General features: G+C 45.4%; 1 protein-coding gene across 2 annotated transcripts; it reads left to right on the top strand.

Moving 5' to 3' along the window:
* Window positions 1-423: 423 nt before the first annotated feature.
* Window positions 424-16,126, top strand: ING4 (inhibitor of growth family member 4). 2 transcript variants are annotated; one of them, XR_007766197.1, is made up of 9 exons: window positions 424-451; window positions 12,916-12,987; window positions 13,191-13,357; window positions 13,552-13,666; window positions 13,989-14,097; window positions 14,427-14,574; window positions 14,981-15,042; window positions 15,265-15,437; window positions 15,531-16,126. XR_007766197.1 is itself a non-coding variant. In XM_050894143.1 (8 exons), exons 1-8 carry the CDS (start codon window positions 427-429, stop codon window positions 15,302-15,304), a joined length of 738 nt encoding a protein of 245 aa, XP_050750100.1. In that variant the 5' UTR covers window positions 424-426; the 3' UTR covers window positions 15,305-16,126. The 2 variants fall into 2 exon arrangements, 1 of the variants encoding a protein (XP_050750100.1); XM_050894143.1 differs by having other exon boundaries at window positions 15,265-16,126.
* The last annotated feature ends 9,057 nt before the right edge of the window (window positions 16,127-25,183 follow it).

The following is a 25,183-nucleotide window of genomic DNA, read 5'->3' as shown; positions in this document are numbered from 1 at the left end:
CCTGCGGCCGGGGCCCGCCTCGCCCCGCTCCTCCCGCCGCCGCTCCCCGAGCCGCCTGCTCCCCGCAACCAGCAGCGGAGCAGCTCGGGTTGATCCCGCAGGACACCCTCCCTCCGTCACCCCCGGCGGCGCCCGGGCGCCGGTGCTGCTGAGGAGCCCTGAGGCGGCGGGCGGACAGCAGACACCCGGCCGGGCGAAGAGGCGGCTCCGCCCGCCGTCCTTCTCCGGGAACGGGGGCAGCGCGGGGGCCGCCCCGGGCAGCCCCGCAGAGCCCAAAATGGCGGCAGGAGCTGAAGGCGGGCGGAAGCAGCTTCCGCAGCCGGGCAGCGCTGCTTCCGGGTGGGGGGTGGGGTGGGGTGGGGGGGCGCCGGCGTCCGGCTCCCGCCGGAAGCGCCCGTGTGTGCGGGGCCCAAGATGGCGGCGGGGATGTACCTGGAGCACTACCTGGATAGTAAGAGCCGCCGGGGGCGGGGCCGAGGGCCGCGGCTGGGGCCGCCCTGGCGGGAGCCCGCGTGAACACGGACGGACCGCGGCTCGGGGCAGGGCCCCGCGGGGGCCGAGCTCCGCCCCGCGGCTGACCGGTCCCCGGGGCGCCCGCGGCCTGCTCCGAGCCTCTCGGGCGGCAGCCTTGCCCGGCTGTCCCCGGCCCGGCCGTGAGGGCCCCGCCGCCGCCCGGTCCTGGGACCGTGCGGAGAGGCCCCGCCCGCTGCCCGCCGCGTAGAGGCGTCTCAGGGCCGCTTAGAAGCGGCGGTAGCGGCTCCGGCGGCCCGCCCGGAGCGCCGGTACGGGCTGCCCCTCCGCCGTGGGGCAGGGCTCGGCTGGGGCTCCTGCGGGAGCCCGGCCGCGCTGCGGTCCGTGAGCGCGCCGCGCTGACACCGGCGGCGAGCGCTTGGTTTATCCCCGGAGGAAGGAGACTGGTGCTGCTCCAGCCGCCTTTCGGCAGCGGCAGCTTGGCTGTCAGTGGCTTTCCCGGGATAAACTGCAAGGCTGGCGAAATGAAGCCGAAAATACCTTTTGTATCTGTAGGGAGGTAGTTTCGACAGCTTCCTTTGCTGTCGTTTTACAAATGCAGTCCTGTTTTCCTGGTCGAAGAAGAGCTCTGTAAATACTAATGGAGTTGGTAACGTTATCGGAGCCCTCCTATGATGATATCCTGCCTTAAGGTGCTTATAACTTTGTCAGAGTCTGCCCTTTGGGGATAAGACTTTCAATGAATGTTTTACTCCTGCGTTCTTAAAATAGTCAAGTAGACTAATCAGAGGGGTTGTTTTTGAAGGCACATACTAATGAGTTAAGTTTTAGCAACCTGTTCTTTGATGAATGCTCTTTTCATGTTTTCTTTCTGATCTGGTGTCAGCACTAGAGACGGGAGAGCGTGTTGATGGGGTGGTGTGTTTAAAGCATGGTAGTTCTGCTAATGTGTCTTTTACTTCACTATACCTGGCCAAGTTAAATCTCTTGCTATCTGTTTGCATATGCTTGGAAACATTGGAGCTTGGTTCTTCAGAAATTTTACTACACTACGTTTCCTCCAGCACAGAGCTGATAAGGTGTTGATATGGAGACAAGGGGTCTCATTCCTTGTGTCTGCAGTGCTCCTTTTGTCATTAGGAAAGGAAACCTCTTGTGAGTGAAATTAAGTTCAAGAACCATAATAAATTTCAGTGAAAGCTGAAAAGAAGCTGGAAGTGAACAGGCAAGGATCTACGAGCTGTGAGGAAGGAGGATGCAAAAGCCAGGAAGAAGAGTTGGATGAAGAGGCAGATTGTTAGAGAGGAGCAAGGATTGCTGAGCAAAGATGTATGTTCTTCTGCTCTTCTCATTCCGCTGTGGAAGACTGCAATTGACTGAGGCTCCTCGGCAAAGATGACCAGGAGTTGGGAGGATGGGGGCTAGACAAGAGTAGAAGGAAGCAGATGGACAAGGAGTAAGTGCATGGGGGGGGTCTTCCTACTAGGAGAGCACAAGTGTATTTTGAGTAAGAGCTGCAGTGCAAAGATAAAGGAGTGGAAGACTGGGATTTGCAGATGGTAGGCAGGGATGAGAGAGATGCAGCAGTGAGTGTGGAGAGGTATGGTAGATACCAAGTCGGAGAGAAAGGAAGCTGTAGATAAGCTTGGTGGCTAGAGACTGCTCCCACCAAAGTCAAACACTTCTGGATCTCATTGTCACTGTCAGCTAAAATCAGTGAACCCGCTGGAAACTCCTCTTTTCCCCTCTAGTACAAGCATGCAGAGAAAATTACAAATTCTTATTTCCTTTCTCAGCTGAGATGTGTGGTCCTGCAATTGAATTAGAAATTCTCATCCTGTTGAAGTTGAATATTAATATGGTGGTGTAGACTGTCATTTTTAAGGTAACTTGCCTAAAAAAAAAAGTAACGTGCACAATCTAAAGTACTTAAATCTGGCTACAAAGATGTTAGGAAGAACAAAGCAATCTTCTCTGCAATGGTTTAGCCTTTTTTGCATACCCTTAGAGCTTTTGAGGCCTTTTTCAATTTTGTCTGGCGTCCTGTATAGTACATGCAACATTACTTCCCTTTGTTAGCTAATTGTAAGACAGTTGCTGTGCTTAATCTAGAGTTTCTTTCAGAAAAGCACATCACATTAATTGTAATACTTACAGTCAAAGAGCATCCATCTCAGTCTTCAGTAAGTTAGTTTGCTGATAGGCTTTCCTGTCATGGTTTTGTGACTTTTGTCTGTAGTTAATTTTCACAGTTCCCATATTTAGTCATTGCACCTATAACACATTTTACCTGCCATGTTGAAGTGTCCCCTTATTAAAAGTTTCTTTCCTGTGTAGATTGTAATTGATTAAATCTTAATCTTTCTAGTAACTTAGCAAAAAAAACCCCAAACCATTCCCTGTGATAACATATTTTTCAGTTTTCTAATTACCCATATTGTTCTTCTCCAAGCCTGCTCTAATCTTTTGACATCCTGCTTGAACTTCTGACTCTCTGAAAATGCATACAGTCCTTTAGTAACCAGTCTTCTTCATGGTACTAACTAAAGAAGTCAACATATCGTTCTTCTGTTCGCCATGCCCTTATCCCTGTTCGCCATAGCATTTCAGCTGGGAGCTCATATTCAGATAACTGTCTACCGTGATATTGATATGATACAGTCTTTCTGTTCCTTAGAAATACAGTCCAGCATCCTTTATCTGTCACTTACATTGCTTGTTCCTAAATGTATTACCCACTGTAAGACTTGATGCAAAGTGCCTGTTTGCAGTGGGGCTGTCTCTTGCTGTCCCAGTGGTCTGTTCCTTCCATTCTCATTCTTCCAGTCTGCATCTCACTTCCAAGTGACCAGCTTTTATTTTGTTGGATCAAGAACTGCTTCTGTGTGATTTGCATGACTGGTGCAGCCACTGTTGATAGTTCTCTATAATGCATTCTAAAGCCTTATGTAGCTGTTTAAAGTACTTTTAATATATCTTATGTTTGTTTTTTCTTATTCTAGCTTGTTTTGCAAGATGCTTTCTGATACTACATCAAGTATTTGATGCAAGTTGTAGTTTAATCACTTCAAAAAATTATTTTCACTAATGAAATGTACTCTTACCAAAAAAGGTCGTCAGGCAAGTTTAACACTTAATCTATATTTTCACTCTCGTTTAATTCTTTGAGATGATCTCGGATCAGCTATTCCATTTCTTTTCATGCCTGCCTGACAGCATTCAGTTTTCCTCTTGCTCCTTCCTTCCCCCCCCCCCCCTTTTTTTTTTTTACATTATTTCAGTATTTTAAAAACATTCAGTTCAGTTTTAAGGTAGTTCACTAATGTTCCAAAACTTCCTGAAAATTGATACAAATAAATAGTCCAGAACCTTTGGTCAGCTCTTCTAAAAATGTCTAATATTTGCATTTACTTCTTGGAATGAAATTCTTTTAGTATTATAGTGCTAATGCAGACACAGTTTTCAGTTGAATTTTTGTTTCCTCCCACAGAGATTCTCTTTCATATGGTTTACTGGCTGGATCTGCTTAGTGAGTGAATGAGGAGTGTGTGATGAAAGAGGGCAGTTGTTTGTAGGACCTCTTCATATTCTTGAAGAAAGGAAGGTGTATAATGAATTAAGTGAAGATTGTAGGAAGAAAAAAGGTGGCCTCATGTTTGAGGCAGTTGAGTATCACTCTGACAAAGTGAGTTTGATGTTTGTGTTTATTTTGGGGGTCACGCTTTTTACAGGTTCTCCTTGCATGAATTGTGCTTCCCTCAAATTAAGAGTGAAAATTTGTACTCAGAGGAGCAGATGTGCAGAATGCTCATAGCTGCAACTGAAGTCTACTTTGAACAGATAATTCTGAAAAGTCAGGCTATATAACATTTTAAGAGGTGTGTTTGTAATTAGCTGGCCTTCTTGGCTTTAATCTCTTTGCCTCAGTAAATCTCTTGACCTTCATTTTATTGGTAAGGGAAGTGGGCTGCTCCACAGCAGCGTTGTGAAAAAGCATTCTAATGTCACAATAATGAACACCTTGAAAAGCTGATTACCAAGTCGATTTTCAGATTGGGTTTTGGGTCATGTATGTGTGACTGTATTGAGCAAAGAGAATAAAATAAAACTTTGAATCACTGCCCAGTCACTGGAAATGAGAAATGCCTTGTATGAAAATCTCATGCGGTTAGGTAATTAAAAACTGTATGTTAACATGCACAAGCAGTCTGACAAAGCTATGCATACAGCCTCAGTTGTTTCAGTTCATAAATTTTGAGTCCTCTACTTTGGACATCTAAAGTTCTTTTCCAGGAGACTTTTGTGGAATAGCCGAGTTAACAATAGTTCTCTTAGTAAAAGGTGTCTGGCAGCTTCTTAGGCCTGGTATTTCAGTAGCTTTCACGTCCTTGCTGCAATTTGAAACTGGGTTTAGACCTAGGCTTAGACATGCCCTTGCCTTTGCTCTAAGCTGTTAATTGCAAAGCATATCTGTCTGAAATGTGTTATGCTCCTAGCAGATGTTTTTACAGCAGAAAAATACACACATTCCTTCTGTGCTGAACATCCTGACAGAGGAACTCCGTATCTTGTCTACTCTGATCGCCTTCCTTCCTTCATCCTGCTGAAGCTGCCCCTTCAGTGACTATGCTGAGCCAAAGGATTTGGGGACGGGGAAGACGACGAATGTTTCTTGTTCCAGTTCTCTTCTTCCCGAGTGCTTTTCTTTGAGCGTGGCTCTTTCCTCAGTTCTTTTCAGTGCTGAAGTTCAGCATGAAAAGATTTCCATCTCTTCAAATATTGTCCTCCTTCTGGTCTCTAAACCATTTTATGCCTGCTTCTGAGGGGAGAAAGCAAGATACTGAAGTGCTTTCCCTCACGCCAAGAAGGCAGTGCAGCTTCAGGAGGGGAAAAACTACAGGTGCAAAGGAGTTAGAGATGTAGACAGGAATGGAGGAAGAATAAGAAGAAAGAAAACGTACTGTTTTGTGATAAGAAGGTTGAATGTGCATGAAGACTCATTAGAGGACTGTTTGCTTGCTCAAACTTGAGTTACTGTGCTTGGCTCAGTATTTGCTGTTGTACTGGGTTAGAAATACTGTAGTGGAGGCTTTGAGGGGGAGAAAGGAAGGGTGACTAATACAGATTTTCCAGAAGATGAGATGCAAACACTGAGTTTTCTTAATGTTTGGAATTTTCAAGAGGATTGCAGGGCTTCTTTGTAATAGGCATTGTTGAAGTGCACATATTCAGAAAACAGTCCCAAATAGTTTTCTACAAGTCTCTGTTTATTTGTGGATGTGCCATGAGTGTAGGGATTATCTTTATAGTAGAGGGAACTGCTGTGCAACCACATGTATCGTCTACCATCAGTGCTTCCCTGTTTACCCACCTAGTGGGTATCAGAATAAAGTAAGTATACTTAGTGACAACACACAAATTTATCTTTTATGGGAACAGAACCAAGGCATGTACCTCTCGTCAACTGTCTGGTGCCTGAATTTATTATGAAATGACCTCTCTGCTCACCTACCTATGCTCTACTGCTGAGGACCTGTCTACCCAGTTGCTCAGATAGCTGAGTTGAATGGAAGGGTCATGTTTGTGGGTGTGCTTTCTGAAGCAATCAAACAGTACCTTCCCTGCTGGTTCCAGCTGTCACAGTCCACCACGTATGTTCCTGCCTGGACTGATGAGGCTGTTGCTTTATTTGCCTTGCTGAATGGGGAGCACGCGTTGTTCCACTTGGGAAGCGTGTGCCAGACTGGAAGGAAGTTCAGATTTCCGTATGGTTGAACTGGTCTGTTACTGAATAAATGTCAGCATAAAATGTTGGTAAGGAATGGTAACAAAACAATAAGAAGTGTTTCCATCTTCCCCCACCCCAAACCTCTGAGGAACTAGATTCTGCCAACATTTGGTCTAAATTAGACCTAAATGCTTGGGAGAGTCATCAGCAGAGGACTAGTAACCTTGGTGAGCTTGAGAGGTAGAAGGATGTCGCTGGCCTGTCTACTCAGATGGCTGCTTGATATTAATTCCATTGTCTTGGAGGCCTCCAGTCAGGACCTATTCCAGGAGCAGACACTAGGACGTAATCTGCCTCAGTGAAGAGGATGATGGAGACAACAGACTTAGATGAGGAGTCCTCAGCTGGTAAGTTAACATGGTACTGTGTAGTTGTTTTCTTTTGGGTTTTTCCCCTTTTTTATACTGATCAGGGAGGCATCAAGTTTCCTTTTCTCCTTCTATTTGCATATGTCAGTAGGCACATAGAGTTGCACCAGTTCAGGGCTTGTCAATACTAGAAAACTTAGGCCAGCATAAGCACAGAGCAACAGAAGCAGCATATGCCCTCTTGAAAGTCATTTTCTTTCTCCTACAATTGAAATGGGAATGTCCTTTCATTCCTTGATAACATTAGCTAACCCAGTAAAATAGGATTATTCTTTCAGACTAGCTGCATCTGTCTGGATTTTCCTCTGTATAGCTTCATCAAATGAGGGTGTGATGTGTATTGTCATCTTAATACTCTTAGAGGGCATGGGTGTGATGTCAGAACTTGCTGTAGGCTAGCCCTTGATTCCTTCCCAGTCCTGGCTGCGTTCCAAATTCCCCAGCAGTTCTTTTATCTTTCACTTTACCTCCCGTCATTACTCTTGTCCCCTCCCCAATGTAGCATGCAGCCATACCCTCCTGTTCTTGCCTCTAAAGTTTCTCACATCATACTTCAGATATGCAACTCTCTTAATAAATTGTTTCTATATTCAACACTGTTTTAGTGTAGTGAAAGATGCCTTTCACCTTCCTGAGACTTTGGATTAGTTGCATCTGTGATGCAGCACACATGATCTATGGAAAATTACAAAAGATATCATGCAAGGGAGAGAATTTGGTGATTCATAGGCATCATTTGTTTCTGTGTGAAAGCTACTGGCACAGCCCACACTAAGCTAATACATTTATTATTGTTAATGACCAGTTCATTTAGAATTGATTTTGTTGTTGACTGGTATTTTTATCAGAGCTGATACAAGATGGCTTTACAAGACAAAGCATACTGCATTTTCTCCGCGTTTCTTCACTTACTCAACAGCAAACCTGGTGTGACTGTTTTGGCAAACAGCCCTATGATCTCTCTGGTGGTGGTCCCTGCCTTTGGAGATCTGTGACAGGCTGGAAATGCCTGGAGTGATGTGAGTCTCATTTGACATGTCAGTCTTCCAAGCCCTCCAAGCTCCTGAAATCAAGGTCGATCTTTAACACAGCAATAAAGATCACTTTTCTGAGACTTAACAACATTGCCTGCTATCTTGGCTGTGGATGCTGTAGCACTGAACTAATGTAGTAAGAAGACAACAAAAAGAACCGTCCCTCCCTGAGAAAAGGGTCCACTCTTTGGGGGAGTATTAGGTTTCTCTGGCTGTTACGTTGACTGTCGTTGCTGACTGATACCTGTGTCTTTGGACAGTGCCTGAAGTAGATGTGCCTGGGAGGACTAGTGCGCAGTGCACTGGCCCAGAGCTTGGGGTATATGACATGGCCACAGAATTCCTGGGTGCCTGTGGCTAAATCAGTGTATCCTGCACCCGAGTACCCCGTTTGTAAAAATGTAGGTAGTATTATCCCTTACAGAGCTGTTGTGAGGATAATGTTACACGTTAGGATGCATGTATTGCAGTAGGGCTGAGCCATGTATGAATAGAGAGAAAGGTATATATTATGCTCATGTACCAATTTCGATAAACTGCGTAGGAAGATCAATAATTAACTGAGAACACAGGACAGAGTAGAAGCAGCAGTTTAAAAGGGTTATACCCTCTGAAAGGAGGGATGGAGGGATATAAAGAACATCCTTCCCCCTAATGAGGAAGCAGGGAAGCTCCTGAAGATTGCTGTAAGCCAGTTGTCCTGCAGCATACTTCAAATGCTACAAAATTATGAGAATCACGGAGTACTGGAAAGTCCTATGTGCTTCCCCCGCAAGATCCCAGCCAATTTTCTATCTCAAGGAGCAAAGAACTTACCCTCTCATTGTGGCAGTCCCTGGCACAAGGAGGATTTTTTTAATTACCTTCAGCAATGTGGTGTTTAAAGTGTTTGCTGAAATCTGTACTGTTCAATAAAGCAACCGTGGTTATGTTTCAAAATGTATTTTCACATTTTTTAATAAATTTAAAGATGCATCTGAACATGGTGGGTGAACAGATGTCTCGGGAAAGGCACTGTGTATTTGTACAGTGCTTGGTGCAATGGATCTTTTTTTAGGAATTTGGACAGTGTCACAATACAAACCCGTTTGGCACAGTTGAAGGACGTGCTATGGAGGACTGAAGCATAGTGAAAGTTACCAGGTTGTGTAGGCTTGCTCTCTGTGTGTGTATGTCAGAGTTAACATCTGAGTTAAGTAGCTGAAGTTTAAATATCTGCCTACACTTGACACCCCACGTATTTCTAAAAAGAAATAAATAAAATAATAATAATTGGAGGGGAAGGAAGGTGGTGGTGGATTCTGACTTTTGGAGAGTGAGAGTGTGTGGTTCTTAAGGGACAAGACAGCATGGTCATGGATGCCTGCAGAAGAATGAATGGGAGAAGGAATGACAAGGAAAGGAGAATAAAAGAGATGAAAGAAGAATGAGGGTAGTGAAGGGATAAGAATTGAGGAAAGGAAAGACAAAGGTAGGTAGAGAGACTTTTAACTTGTGGTAAGACATGAAAACAAGGTAAGAAAAGGAAGGGGTGGGAAAAACTCAATAAGAGACCTACGCTGATGATTTTCAGGGTAATCGTACTGGGACGAGAATGAGTGGGGCTGCACATGGCTCTGTGTGGATCTGTACAGATGGACACAGTTGCGTTAATGCCAGCCCACACTTTGGGCCAAGCTGCTGGCCTTGCTAGCACTTTCTTCACTGTACGTCTTCACCATCCTCCTCTTCCTCTCTTGCTGCTATGCCATTTGTGTTGAAAGAGGCCCTCACTTTTCTTTATTCTTCTGTCAGATTGTTGCCTGTCTGGGACAGAGTGAGTGCCCTCCCCTGCCCTCTTCTCTAGTGATCAAGGATGCCTGTAGAGTGTTTTTTCTTTACTATGATCCATTTCAGAATCTGAAAATTATTTGGGTATTTTACAATAGATAGTATTTAGTCATGAAAAGTTTAGGTGCATCTTATAATAAGAAGAAAGAGCAAATGAATTGTAAAGGAAAAAGGAGAAATTCAGGAGGAAGTGAAATTACATAAATAACATGAATGTTTTTAGAAAGACTGAGGGAAAGTGTGTTGTGTTAGTAGGGATGAGGAAGTGGAAACTTAAATCTTAGATTGATTTTTTTTTTTTTTTTTTTTTTTTTTTAATGGGACTGTTAGGGTGGTGATGTCTGATAGCCAGCACAGCACAGGCCAAGCAATTTCAGCAAGTGTTCTGACCACTTTTTTTTTTTTTATTAAAGGGTAGATGAGAGCTTTTGAGTTAAGCTGCAGATAGTAGAAAACTTCCCCATAGTTAGCTTAAACTATATACCATACAAATAGTTTGTTGCTCAGTTAAAACTTGCTTAGCTGCAGCTTTATCATGTTACGCTTTTTGTTCTTGCCAAACTCTCTCTGGATCATAATTTGTAATGGTGTACTTGGCTTCTTTCCACTTTCAGTTGAATAGACAAAGCATCTTTATAACAGTTCTGATTATAAAGTCACTGTACTGTCACTTGTTTTGTTTTCTCCCAATTTATTGACGAAGCGATTGCAGAATGTTGGTCCAATAATAGATTTGCGGAGTGAAACGTTTTGCTGGGGTTTTGGAAATCATTTTGCAGGTTTTAGCAGGGAAGGAATTCAAATGACGGAGGTTTGTCTGTCAGTGCCCGTGGAAACCTGCCCAGCTAATGAGCCTCTGGAAGATCGTTGCTCAAACGTGCTTGACTGGTAAATGATCCGCTGATCGTGTCTGTGCTGAGCGTCTGCTAGGCCAGAGCCAGAGCTGGATAACGCCTCTCCCCGCACTGCCGAGAGCCGCCGGGAGCAGAGCGCTCCGCACACGCGGAGGCAGGTGACGAGGCAGGGGAGCCGCTGGCCTGGCTGAGGGGCTGGCAGTGAGGGGAGGAGGCGCTGGGAAGAGAGAGTCTCTGGAGATGAAGCCTCTGTGATGGCACAGGCTGAGAAGACGAGACCAGGCACGTAGAGGCAAAGGGAAGACAGAGGCTTTCCAGACGAGGGCACACGCTGGTGTTAGTGGTGGTGGCGGCAGATTTTTACAGTAATGGCTGTAAAAACTAGAGCACAGTCTCTTTCAGGTTCTGTAGCAGAAGCAAACTCCTGCCCAAGTTTCTCCTGCTGCGAGAACATCGCTGTGAATGTGGCTGTAACCTCACGTGGGATTGTTCTGCCCGGAGAATAGCATCGTACTGGTTTTTGTGCTCACTCTGTCTAAAGGTTTCTAGCCCTGCTGAGGGAAACTGACTGTACCTGCTGGAATTTGTGCTTTTACCGACTTTCATTTTTAGAAGAGAAAAAGAAATTACATTAATCTTTTTTTGAAACTACAGAGTCAAGAATTTAGAAATTGTGATCTTCCAGGATTAATAAACTCAGTGTAAATTTGACATACTGTGCGCAGTGCAAGAATAGATACTGCTTTCCTCTAGAGGTTACCTGTCTTGTCTTCTGCCCGGGATGCTTTGGAGAGGAATGAAAAGTAGCGTGCTGCAGTATGACCCATGTTTCATTTGCTGTATAAATTGAAAGGTTTGGTGTTGACGAGGCTGGGGACTGCAGGAAGGAAAAAGGCATGGTCTTGAGATTCCCAAGCTGGATTTCATCCCTGCCATAAGTTCCCTTTGTAAGCAATGATAATTTTCAGCATTGTGTCCCCATTGTCTTCTGAGATGCTTTTTTGAGCTGTAGGGATGTAATATGGTAGTCTGCTGCTTGAACCTAGTGTGAAGTCTGTCATGCTGGACAAACATGGAAGTATCAAATTTAGGAATGTGCAGACAGCCTTAATTTTGCCGCTTACTAATTTTTTGAGAATTTGATTTTGCGCTGTTAGCTGTCCTTGAATGCAGGAGGGCGATGTGTATGTGCTGTGTCATTATGTATCTGGGTACTTAAGGACACCTACTATCTGAGCATTTCTCAGATATTTAAATTGGAAATGGCAACAGAAATCTATTGAAGCAATAGCTTGATTAATTATAAGGACTCTGTATGTAACTTACTATATTCTGTTTGTGCAAAAAAATAAAGGAACAGCTGCTAGGCACAGTGAGGCCCACAGTTGTTTCTGCCTCTTACAGGAATTAGTTTTGTGGCCTGTGTGTAGTACTTGTTAAAACCTGCCTCTTGCATACAGACCTTCCCTTCCAGCTGATTGCTTCTCAGGAAGATATCTCTGCTGTAGAAACATGTGGCAGTGAAAATAGAGACTGCTGCCAGGACTGATGTATTAGACAGTTTTGGTGATGGGTAGACACACCTTCATTTACACTCCCTATGTGTTAGAGAGTGGGTTCAGGAAGCAGACATGCTTATGTTGTGTTTCTGAAGAGCTTTTCCTCACACCTTTTGGTTTTTTAACCTGCAAGTGAGATTTTTTTATTTTTTTTTTTACTAGGTATAAAGGTGACAATAGTCCAGCTTGGACTTCAGGTTAATGCAGTGACACTAGATCTCAGTTTGATTAGACAGGCATGGAAAAATGAGAATTTTTTTTATCAGCTTTGTCAGTTGAGCATCTGGTGATGCCTAGGGGGTGAGTAGCATAATGCATTGAAAACTAATTGACTATCAACTTCACATTGCTCATTCAGAGCCCTAAAAATGTTTATTATTCACGATGTATAGCATCCTTCCAGGTGTTGTACAGACCCCACTGAGATTACGGTGCAGAAGGCAGAGCAAGGAGCACGTGACGGGGTTAAGACTGCTGTTCACTGCTCCCCATCCTGTCTCAGACTTGCTCTTTGGCTCTGCACAAAGTGTCTCCTGTCCCCTATTTGTAAAATGGGTGCACTAAAACAGACTCACTTTTCAGTGAATTAGCATTTGATCAACTTTAATTTTTACATCCTTGTATAGAAATAACTAAATGGCATTATTTACCAGCTGTTGTACTATTTTTTTCATTACTGAATAGAGTTCTTGGATGGATACGTTGTATTATAATGACTGACTTCGTTACAAATTTTGGTTTTCTGCTTTCTTAATGTAGGCCTTCCTGCATGGCAGCAGTTTTCTGTTAACTAGTATGTATTATAGAACTATGCTTCTGGATTAAATATATCGTGTTTTTATAGTCTGTCTCCTTTGGAGTTGACAACAAATGGAAGCACACTAATGTGCACCAGGAAAGGGCGTTGGGAATTGCTGAAGTGGTGTATGTGGTGTTATCAGTTAGCTTTGTTCCTGCCTTGGCATCGTGGACAGGAACCTGACTTCTCCATGTATCCTCCTTTCCCTGCAGGTATTGAGAACCTGCCATTTGAATTGCAGAGAAACTTCCAGCTCATGCGAGATCTGGATCAGAGGACGGAAGGTGAGGATTAGAGATGGTTTTGTTGACCAGACAGGAAGTATGCAGCTTGGCCAGCTTTTCTTTCCTTTGCCTTTATCATGGGGATCTCAGGGCAGGGGAGGAAGCCTATAGCTGCTCTGATTCTTTAGTCTCTCTTAGTGGAGGGCACTGTAGTGTGTGTGTATGTATGTGTATTTATGTATTTAATGGTAAACTTGTTTCAGACCTCAAGTCAGAGATCGATAAGTTGGCCACGGAGTATATCAGCAATGCACGGACTTTGTCTTCGGAGGAAAAACTGGGGCTTCTCAAGCAAATCCAGGAGGCCTATGGGAAATGCAAGGAGTTTGGCGATGACAAGGTTCAGCTGGCTATGCAGACCTACGAGATGGTATGAAGGGAAGTGTCTAGTGCTTATCGTATGAAAGGCTGTACTAAAGCCCCCAGTCTTGGAAGGCCCTGGTCTCTCTTTTTAGGCCCTACCCACTCTTGCTTCTCAGCTCTTAGTGCAAGCCCTGTGCCTTCTGCTCTTTGCCCTCTTGGGCTCTGTTCTGTGGTAACTCCTGGTCACTGTCGTCTTTGCAGGTTGATAAGCACATCCGGCGGCTGGACACAGACCTCGCTCGCTTTGAAGCAGACCTGAAGGAGAAGCAGATAGAGTCGAGTGACTATGACAGTTCTTCCAGCAAGGGCAAGAAGAGTGAGTACCACCACTGGGCTGCAGATTGATACAGGAGGCAGCCAAGTGACTATGGAAGTGGTGGGGATGAAGGCAGGCACTGGAGTGGTACAGATCAAAGACTGTTACGCTGGAATCTGAAGGACAGGTAAAAAGATGGTGACCTGGGCTCTTCTTGTGTGAGCATATTCGAGGCTGCTAGATAAAATTAAGATGGGGTGCATGGCCCAAAGCCAATATACGCTCCAAAGTAGGAGTGTATTTTAGTGCTGGAGAGATTGTTACTATCAGGTGTCTATTTTGATGGGGTGGCAGATGCAACACCTTTTTCTCCTCTTACCAGAGGGCCGAGCCCAAAAAGAGAAGAAAGCTGCCCGTGCTCGCTCTAAAGGGAAGAACTCTGATGAGGAAGCGCCAAAAACTGCCCAAAAGAAATTGAAGCTTGTCCGCACGTAAGTGTTTAAGAGATGTGCGGGAATGAGGAGCAGCACTACAAATCAGACTAAGGGAGGCCTAGCCAAACTTGCCTGCGAAGGATCTGATCACTGCCCAGACTAGACAGTGTGTCCCCTGTCCCTTGGGAAGCAAGATGAAGGAGACCTTTTAATTCTTTCAGGGGAGTGTGGCATGAAGGGGAAAGCAGGTCACTTCAGTGGAGTTGGGTGTACGTGCTTAAAAAGAGAGAAGTGGCTGTCTCTGGCAAACAAGGGCATTGTCTTGGGAGACGTGAAGGGACTCAAAGCCAGTTATTTTGCTGATGGAGTTTATTCCTGTCCTGCAGTAGCACAGAGTATGGGATGCCTTCAGTCACCTTTGGAAATGTGCACCCTTCGGATGTATTGGATATGCCTGTGGACCCCAATGAGCCTACTTACTGCCTCTGCCACCAGGTCTCCTATGGGGAGATGATTGGCTGCGACAACCCAGATGTAAGAGCCTGCACTTGATGGAAATGGGGGAGAAGGGAGTGGAGAGTGTCTTGCACGGAAAGTCTTGTCCTGCTCGGGTGGGGCCTGATACAGCAAGCAGTGACAAAAAGAGGGCTTACCTCAGGTAGTTTGGAAGGGGAGAGGGGTGGCTTGCCCTGACCTGTTAAGTGCCTCTTTCTTCAGGGTTTTCCTTAAAATGACAGGTTGTTTTCTTGCCCCCACACTTAGCAAGGGAGAAGGGGAGTTCTCCTTGCTAACAATGCATAGGTTGGATGCGAGTCTTCATTCCCTGATCGCTCCTAGGGATTTAGGAGTTTGTGATCAAATGCTGGGAAACTCCAGCAGCCCAGACGCAATGATTTCAAAAGAAAACTGCTCTTTAACTGACCGCTCTCCATCCCAACAGTGTTCCATTGAATGGTTTCATTTTGCCTGTGTGGGTCTGACAACAAAACCAAGAGGAAAATGGTGAGTGAACAAGCAACGTGGAGGGGGCCCATTGGTCTTTGGAAAGGGGAGGTCCGGGGTGGCAGAAGGGAGAGTACTGTATATACAAACTTAGAAGACCTCTTAAAAAGGAAATTTTGAATTAAGGCTTTGTCAGGGACCCTGGCAAAGGTCCTTTGGGACTGTATGTTCGAGGTTCATGTCATGCCCTAAATGCTGGCTTTTTACTTCCCTTTCTACCAGGTTCTGCCCTCGCTGTTCCCAGGAGAGGAAGAAGAAGTAAAACCCGTGAGCCCTCAGTACTGCTGCAGGAGCTCTCTTCCCCCTGCCAGGGCCTCGTCCCAGCTCCCCCAGCCCTGGGGGCCTTGGCTGGGGGGAGTCTTGCCCTGTTTGTGGTTTGGGCCATCCCTGGAATGGTGTGTACCCTCACGGCGGTTCCTGTGTGTTCTGTATCCCTGGTTGCTTCTGAATCCCTAAGGGAGGCCTTCTCTGTGTACTATTCCAAACAGGTCTCTGAACCTCAAAGGGAATGAATGAGGGCACCAGGGTAGCCACCAGATTCCCAGGGATTCAGGTAGTTCCTGATTTTCCTTGGCTTTCCTTCAGCCTCCTCAGAGTTCATTGCCTACTCTCTGCTTAGAGAGCAAGGCTATGGGATGGGGGAAGGAAAGGAGGTAAGTCTTCAGCATTTTAGGTCTTTGATTTTCCTGGATCTTTTTCAGGAGAGAGGGAGTAACCAGGCTACTTCTTAATCTAGTGGGCTGGTTGAGAGGCTGAAAACCTAATGTACTCCCTATCTTTAACCATTCCACTACTGACACTGAGCAGCCTCTTTTGTTGGGGAGAGGAGGAGGAGGAGGAGGGAGTGTTTAGAGCTAGCTTTGTCTCTCTTATTCCTGGGGTAAACCTGCTGGTTTGGGAAGCACACTGTGTGAAGGAGGAAGAATTTCTGACCACATGGGGAGAAATGACTTTATCTAGCCTGTCTTCCAGCTCCAAAATTCTGCCTTCCTTTTGTGCAGTGATGCTTCTCCATTATGTTGATGATGGGAAGTTTGGGGATTCAGATCCCACTTGTATAATATGGAATTAAATAAAGTTCATTGAAACAAATACTCTGCCTTGCTGTCACCTCCAAAGTAAACTGCGACAATTGGTCTCTTTAGTTATTCTTTCTCAGCTCTGCTTTTATTCTAAATGTTGAATGTGGTACAGCTTTTTCATTTAACAACCCTGAACAGTTAATAAGTGACATTCTGCCTAAGTCAGGCTTGAAAATGTACCTAATATGCTTGCAAAAGGCTACTAAGCTTTCTAGTGGCTGTGAAAACTATCTGCCCCTTCAGTCGTGCCCCCACAAGAGGGAGGACATTTATTCACATTTTTGTTGGATTGTTTACTTTATCAGTTGTCTTCTCTCAGATGAGGAGAGGTGGAGGTTATAGAAGGCCAACCCTCACTGTGGCTGTTGGGCAGCACAGCTGAGAAAATAAGCCATCAGGACAAACCACGTGCATCCAAGAATGTGGATAAGTTTTCCAGACATCCTGATAACTTGCTCCCCAGTGGGTCACTTTCACCTTGGATCACCTTGTTGCCAGAAACTCCAGCTGCTGTTACTAAGATAATGTTAGGCTTCAAAATGATTTCTGAAGACGTGTCTCTCTTTGTAGTATCTGCAGGTAACTGTGAGGAGATGATCCATGCTGAAGCTCCCCTTTATCAATTCCATTGGCATGGCCCGGAGATTGATGAGCTTGAGTCTCTTCTTCCTGCTTGTTCTCTGGTATTCAGGAAGGTTTAAGCTTTTCACCTGAAACATGAAATGTTTTCCTCAGATAACTTGCATGAGGATCAGTGGAGGATTTTTGTTCTTGTAGTCATGAAGCCAAAGCTCTTCTAGGGTTTCATTATTAAAACCATTCAGAGGACTCTGTAGGTGAAGAGCAATGCTACTCTCACCTTGTAATTGTATGGGGAACCTGTCACCAGCTCAGAAGCTGGTGTTAAGTTCAAGTGAGTTAGCATTGAGTCAGTCTTTGCTTTTGCTTTGAGAAGGGGTGCTCGGGTTCCCACTTTGAACGGAAAAAAATAGAGGTAAGTTCTTACCCAGACTGGGGCTCGTATGGTTTGTGGTACCACTGCCAGAGTCTGGATCTCAAGCCCAGATTGTCTTAAACCATTTTCCTGGGGCTTCCCTCCTTAAACAGAGAGGAAGTAAATACTGGAAGATGTCGGTTGTGTGTGTGGGTACAGTCTTCATAACAGGAGATGCTGTGCAATCATCCAGTGGGTGAGAAAGCTGTGGCAGGAGAACACATTTCTTCAGCTGTCGTTTATCCAGGTATCAGCTGGGTGCTCAACTAACAGAACAAATGGAGGATGTGGTGTGAACTTGAAAATGGGCTTTGGGCAAAGTGACAAAGGATGCAAACACTCCTCTGAGTGGTTTGGTTTTGATGGGATAGGACACTGGATTGTAACGGCCACCATTAGCAGCAAGCTTTCTAGGAACTCTGGGCTAGAGAGGTGTTTGAAGTGGTGGCCCTGTAATGAAGCCACTGCTGATGAAGGATAATAAGTAGTTTGTAAATGCATGTGGTGTAATGTGAAAGCAGTGTGAGTGGGCAGGGGTGTGTTGCACACCAAACCAGGAAACAAGATGGCCTGTTGTTCAGGTGCTACTTACTGCGCAGGAGTGACTGTGCAGGGTAGCTCTGGTTTGGGAAACGCAAGTCTCAGGTCTTCTGCAGCCAGCGTAGGACGCTGAGATGGGGAGGTAGACCAGAATACTCCTGTTTTCAGGCTAAAGCTTAGCCACAGGGTTACCATTGTGCTTCTTGGCACACTGAGAATTGGAACATTCTGATGACTTAACGCAAAACACATGAGGAACACCTAGGCTGGGTTCTGATTCAGTGCCAGAAAACGGCAGGGAGTGCTAGGTGGGAAGCTCCACTTACCCGCTGCTCTGCCATTGCGTCCTGCTTCTGTCCGGCGAAGGGGTGCTTCAGCCAGCAGTGTGGAGCATTCAGGGGGCATTTGCTGCAGCTGAGGGAATGCTCTGACTTACAGGAAGAGGGAATTTAGATAAAAATATGGATAAAAGCTGATAATTTTTAAATGGCTTACAAATATAAATGCAAATGAAAGGACATTAAAAACTAACCTTGGAAGAGAGGGAATAAGGGCAGTAACTGTGCAATATGTAATCACCAAGGGAGGAAAATAAAAGAATCAGCAGAAGCTAGAAATTACAAAGTACAAAAATGAAGCCAGTGGGAACAAAGCCTGTAAGTGACAAGGCTAGAAACATAAGCAGCTTTTTTTAGAATGCCTTTTGTTTTTGATATAATTGAACATGGCACATGTCCATTACCAACTGCAGATAGCAGAATTGTTTGTAATGAGAGGAGGGGGAAGTGTTCTGTAAATATTTATTCTGTGTTGGTGCTGGTGTCATATGGGGATGATGTACTTCCTAGGGAAACAGTAAGGAGGATTTTAAATAGCATCTATTAGGGCGAAGGCTTTTTTGATCAGCAGTCTTAAATACATGGTGTTTGTCGTCCTGTGAAAGCCACCCGAAGGCATCTGTGGTCTGCTCTCTGTCAGGCTCTGGACTGCTAGGGAAAGCCTACAAGGCTGGAAAAGAGCCAGCTCTGTGCTGGTCCTTAACAATGTCAAGAAGGCTGCCGTAGCAGCCCAGATGTGAAATACTGAAACAGCAGAGAAGTAAATTCCTTTTCTCTAAAACAAGCAAGAAATCCAGGTCAACAAAATAAAATCAGTTTGACTGGAAGTAGCAAAAAGAGGAAAAAAGGTCAGTCAAAAATTACTTGATTTGATTTTTTTTTTTTTTTTTTTTTTTAGGATCACTGTTAGTAGTTACCTGTATCACTGTAGTGGTAATGGGATCTGAAAAGTTTACTTCTCCTAGAATTGAAGTGCTTAAAGAGGGGATACACTAAGTTAAAGTAATCATGAACTCCTTTAAAGAACTGGCTAGCTTGCAGATTTCCTGGAACAGCTGTCAGTGCAACATAAACACTTTCTAAAATGGAGCTGGAGAAATTGCCCTTTTAGAGTGATTGGAAATAACCTAGTTGATGAGTAAAGTCAAGTCTGAGTTTCAGGAAGCTGGAGCTGTACAGCATGACAAGAAGAAAGACTTGCCAGCCTCTCTAAGTCCATTTATTAATAATAGGTGGTCATGCACACAAATGACTGGTTTATCTTGTCCAGCTGTGATTGCCCCAACTGTGGGCATCATTCCTAGGTAGCTGGGCAAGCGTGGTTGATGAGGCTGTTCGGCAAAGTATTCCCTTTTCCAGCGAGCAGACACGCTCAGCAAACTCCCGTCCCCCAGGCTCTGCCACTGCCGTGTCTGCTGCGTGATGTGCACAGAAACCGTCCCAGCCACGAGCGTCACCTTCCACCGGTGGGACCACCTTCTTCATCTGTTACAAACATAGCAAGCGATTAAACTAGCCCCATAGCTCCGCAACATTCAGCCTTCCATTAAGTGCTCTTAAAGTATTATTTACCTAACTATACACTCAGAGCTGTGTGGTAGACAGTCTCTTTCTGTCTGTTAAACAGGTTGTGTAAGGCTTCTGTGCTTAAGCAGAGTAAGGCTCAATTGTAGAGTGTGTTTCGGTGATACCCACTTAGATTATGGGGGATCGATTCTTATGAGACAATTACTGCATATAAATATATATATCTTAGTATTGGAAACATTGATTGGAAGGTACCCCTGGAGGTCATCTGGTTCAGCTTCCCCTTCGAAGCAGGGCTGCTGTCGGTCCTAAATCAGGTCAGATATATACTGAGTAGCAAGATGCTCTGTAGCAGAGCAAACTAGGATAAGAAGCAGCAGTTGCGTGGCTCCAGGTGAAAGGTGATGTTGCTGACGACCTTAAGGCTTGATTCAAATGCTGGCCAAATCAGTCCAGAGATCTCAAGTTGGCAGTGGAAAAGAAAAACACTCCCAAGAGATAACTTGCTTATACTGGCTGAAAATAAGACCACGCCCTCCCAGGATGTTTCTCATTGCAGATACGCAGATATACATTGTCGAGAAGTGGTAGTTACAGATGACAGCAGGATTGCTCCCCTCTGACGTCTACAGAGAAATGAGTGGCACTTCCTCCAAGTCCCAGAAAGGAGGGATACGAAGGGTATCTAGTCATTCACTTGGCTAAGCGACATTTTAGCTAAAGCACTGCAGGACATTGAGGTGACTGAGCCCAGACCACGATGCAACCACGGTGAACAGTCTTGTGCGAGCTGGCAACAGGAATGCCCATGTTTCGTGTCTCCTGGAGCAGGGCAAGGCACACCGGTCACGCACCAAGTGCTCATCGGTAGATTGTTTAACATCATGTGATTATCCAAACTTCTGAGCAAGCTTCAACTGAGGGCCCTGCACAAAGCAGACCTGGCTGGTTTGACAGTTTCTGAGCCGTTGCCCTTTGTATAATCAACCATGGCACTACTTTTTCCCTGCCGTGTGAACCAGGAGGACAAACTGTGGAGACGTTGACAAGCTGAGTGGCAACATCCAGGGAGCGTGCAATCCCTGACTGCTCTAAAGCAGCGGCAGTAGGCAAGGAAGACTGCAGCATTAAAAGAGTTGAAGACTAATAGAAGGAAACAAAATGTCCTACCTTTCTTTCCAAAGACAACTGAAGCAAGTTTCTCCAACTCCGGTGCCTGGTAGTTACAGTATCAGAAGAAACATAGCTTTTTTTATCAAATAAAATGCATTTCATTTATAAAAATAGTCAAACGTCTTGATTAATTTATGTTTATTCTGAATACATAAAAGAAATTCAAGTGTTAGTTTAAAAAAGACATTTTTGCCCAAGTCTTAAGGACAGGCAAACCTGTGACAAACACTAAGCTCCTGAAGCCTGGTGTGAAAAAAATGTTCAGCAAGTTGCCCACCTCGGTCTGTTTTTGCAGATGTACAATTTAATTTCAGTGGTTTGGGTTGCTGCTATTAAAGGAATAACTCATTCAAAGCTGAAAGCCAGGCTGGGAGGAGAGAAGGCTGGAATTATTTTTTTACACATTGACAACAAGCAAGGAAAAAAAGTGTGAGACCGTGAGATTTCCTCATTCCGAAAGCCTGAAGGATCCAGTCATTGGAAGAACCCATTTAGTTACCATTGAAAGATTTAGGTGGGAATAGACATCTCTGGAGTTCTGTAGTCCAAGCCCCTGCTCGCACTAGGGATAACTTTGTGGTTAGATCAGGTTGTTCTTGCACTAAACAAACCTGCCTAAAACGACTAGAGCAGTTCATTCAAGCATGCTTTTGTGAATCCGCTCAATTTTAGATTGTATTATGAATTCAAGAAACCATTTTTAAATGCTGTTTTTGCAATCAATTAAATATTCCATTTTCTAAATGACAAGTAAAAAATGCTTCATTCACTATTTCCTAACAAAATAAAATGTAAATTAAGTATCTGAATTAATGCATGTTATAACTGTACGGTGCTTGTATAAATGTGAATAGATTAACATATCCACCAAGTTAAAAAGAGTGCCAATTTTAATGTAATGTCTATATTTATCAGCATATTCGCATAGTGCTCAGCCAGTGACAGTAAAGCTACCAAAATAAAGTACAACTGCGGAATGAAGATTATTTAACCTGTGAATAAAGTCAGCAATTCATATCATTTTGGTTTAAATCAGAACACTCTCTGATGCTTTTGTCTGTGGAGATGGAGACCTCAGCCCAGCTCTGAGTGGGCTGGTATCCACATCCCTTCCCACAGGGCCATAGCTGCCAGGATGAAGGTGTTCAGCATTGGGCTCTTGAAGTAATTTCTGCTTCATGGAAGACCTGGAGCTGAACTGGAAGAGGACCTTTACTTGGCTGCTGTGCAATGGCTCTGATGGCTTCTTGGCTGGGCTGCCCACTCTTCCTTTAGTACCAGGTGGCAGCTGGTCTTAGCAGCCCAGGCACACTCCTGAGATGCAGCTCCATGTGCTCCAGATGCAGCACTTGGAGGCCATCTAAATCCATGTCCTGTAGGTGCTGGGGTAGGGACTGCTCTCTCAGCCAGCGGCTTCATTGTCCCACATCTCAGACTAGCACTATTCCCATCTTCCGCCCCTCCTTGAGATTCCCCCACCAGAGTTTTTGATCTGTGGGCAGGCGGCTGCACTCTGGCTCTGAAGCTGCTTTCGCTTGTGGCTTTATGGTCGCTGGTAGGGCCTGTGGTGCGCACACAGACCGGGCCAGTGCACAGGGGCGTGGGGAGGGGAGATCGGACGTACAATGGGCAGAGGGTTGTAGGCGCCAGCGCTGTTTTATCAGGGAGGCTCCTCTGTACTCTCCAACGCCTCATGTGAATGGAGCAAACGTGCTCTCTCTTGAAGCTGCTGCAGCCTCAAGTGAGACCCAGCAATGTCGCCAACAGAGCCGCAGCCAGCATGGAGCAAGGGCACCTGTGCAAGCCCGAGTTCCTGGGAGCTGCCGAATAATTGCTGGGACCGGAGCAAAACCAAATGCCTTGGGAACTGAGATCTAGCAAGAAAGCGAGCCTGGTGGGCAAGGAGAGAGAGGGGGCCCCAAGGAGAGCCGGAGCCATTGCTGTTGAATATTGTCATCCGTGGAGGGGAGGAGGTAGCATGCTGCTGGGGAACTGTGATGAGCTTTGGACCCCCTTCTCTACCTATTCTCTTAAATGTATGTTTTAATAAACAAAGGTACCATAGTTTTTCCTTTCCTTTGATGCTCTTGTAAGGAATACAGAAAGTGGCGTGTCTCAGGGGCTCTGTTGGCCCCTTCCTTAGTCTGCCCTAGCAGCTATACAAGCAGAATTGCTCACAGCCTTCTCCATAAGCAAAGAGCCTAGTGCTTATTTTCTAGCAACATATTGATATACAAACATATTGCAGTTAACAGCACCATTATGGCTGTACCAGTACTCTGATTTTTTCACTCCAGCTAACATGATAAAAGATATTCAGGTATTTTTACCAGAATTTCCTTTCTGAAATAACTTTTTTCCCCCATAACGGGTGTTTTTGGAAGGTTTTCTCTATCATCTCTGCTTACATTTCAAATTATTTAAGCCACATGCTTTCTAGGGATGCTGCTTGACAAGGCACTGAGTCTGGAATTCACACCTAATCTTTGTAGCCTCTGTCTTCATGAGTTTCTTAAGCTGATCAGACATCCTTTACCCCCCTGCCCCCCCACAATTTCACTCACAGAGCTGACACAGTCTAGCAAACATTAGCCATCATTCCTTCTTCTTCGGTTAAGCACTCTGTGTGCCTGAGTGTGCTTTTTTCTTGGCAAGTTAGGCCAGTGTGCCTGTTGAGGAACCATGCTCGGCACCTCCGTGACCTGGCTCTGCAGTCACCCTTTCCCCGTTGGTCCATCGCTCACTAGAGCCAAGGCCCGGCTTGGCACCGTGCTGCTACAGCAAGGTCAGCCTCTTCTAGCTGTATTTGCTGTCTCTAGTCACAGCCCGTAGCTGTCCTGGGCGGAGGGGCTGTGCACCATACACCATGCACCTGCACAAGGCAGAGGGGAAACAAAGGGTTGGAGGATTGGATCAGTGCGTCAGGTCCAGGATAGTGATATTTTTGGGTGCTCACCTTGATCCTGTGATGTTTTCTATCAGCCTGATGAAGGAAGGGACAATATAACCCTTGTAGCTGAGGAGGAAGGGTCTGTGAGCCACGGTCCTGGGGTTTTCAAGAGGTTTTCAGACATCGCTGTTTGCTGATCGTGTTTGTGGTGGAACACGCAGAGTGGAAAATACTGAGAAATAACTGAGGTAATGAAGACAACAACAAGACTAACTTGGAAGAGGAGCTTGTCTGCTGAAGGGTGGTCCGTCACAAACCAGACAGGCTCTTCCGAAGCTCAGAATCGACATGGCAATCGGATAGCAACATGGAAAATGCAGCTCCTTTCCCTGTAACAGCAGCAAGTTGTTATCCTGCTGTTACACGTCCCCACTGCTGGTGTCAGGCACGCTGTAGGCCTGGGGGTTACAGCTGCGTACATCAGCCCGCCGAGCTCAGGAACACCGTCTGAGAAACACCATTTTGTGGTGGCTCTGAAAACAAGGCTGAAAATCTGCTTCAGTGCAAAAATTATACAGCTTGTAATGCGTCATCAGGAGTACACCTTAAAGGTGCCAAGTTAACCCTCAGAAATCAGAAAATACTGGAATTAACATCACCCCTGTGCTGCGCATTACTGACCACTGTAATTGCTTGATGCGGCAGTAGGGAGTAGACTCCCCCCCAGCTCGCCGCATTGATGCCTCCTGTCCAAACTACTGCTCCTCCTGTCCTTATCCCTCCCCCAAAGATGACTTCTTTTTTGCGGAAACTTTCAGTACAAGTGCCCCATAGCCAGCTGGCACAAATCTAGCCGAACAGCACAGCAGTGTCTCCTGCACTCACAGTCTCCCAACCCTCCTGGGTGCACGCCACAGACTAGCTGGCTTCTCAACACACTTGTGGACCATAAGAGTTCCCTGAAGGATTTTGACAACCTGAACCAAATCCAGGGTATGCCACAGTGCATGAGAGGTGCTAAGCAGCCAACCTGTCCTCACATCACTAACTGCCTTCTTTCCAAATATACAGTAGCTCCCCACAGGCATTGCTACTAGAGCATCAACCAAGGATGACTTCTTTGACAGCTCCTTCATCTTCTGCCTTGTATTTGAGTTCTCAGTGTATGTCCGGGGACTCTGGTCCGTTCATTCTTGTTTCCTGTTTTCATACACCATAAATCTCTTGCTGGCACATGTAGATGCAGGCTGTGTAGCCAGCACCTGCCAGACATTAATAATACTGTGTGACATGCCGCATCGGTGTGCTTTCCTAGGTCATGCATTTCCATCAGCCACTGAGGTCAGCATTGAGTTCCCCTGGGAAGCTGCTCAAGTCAGGACAACAGAAATCAGCCTGGGCTCTGTTGTCACTGGGGAGCTGAAGGCCCTGGAATTGTCTAAAATCAGGTAATAAGCAATGCATCCCAAGCTAAGCAATGGAAGACTAGGAATTGGCTAAAATTTACAAGCCCCAGCAGCCTGTTTTATTGTGAGTGGCAAGAGCTGGCCGGAAAATGTTTCCTCCTCACTGTCTTTCTAAGAAGCTGCAAAAACAT

The sequence above is a fragment of the Gymnogyps californianus genome, chromosome 1 (assembly GCF_018139145.2).
Source record: "Gymnogyps californianus isolate 813 chromosome 1, ASM1813914v2, whole genome shotgun sequence".
NCBI classification, from domain to species: Eukaryota; Metazoa; Chordata; class Aves; order Accipitriformes; family Cathartidae; genus Gymnogyps; species Gymnogyps californianus.
Note: the sequence above shows the minus strand (reverse complement) of the source record. Positions and strands in the feature narration are given on the sequence as shown.

Coding starts and splice junctions, on each gene's coding strand:
- ING4 (XM_050894143.1), top strand. CDS start 427: ATGTACCTGGAGCACTACCTGGATA. Junction 12,988..13,190: donor TCTGGATCAGAGGACGGAAG/GTGAGGATTAGA, acceptor AACTTGTTTCAG/ACCTCAAGTCAGAGATCGAT. Junction 13,358..13,551: donor CTATGCAGACCTACGAGATG/GTATGAAGGGAA, acceptor TCGTCTTTGCAG/GTTGATAAGCACATCCGGCG.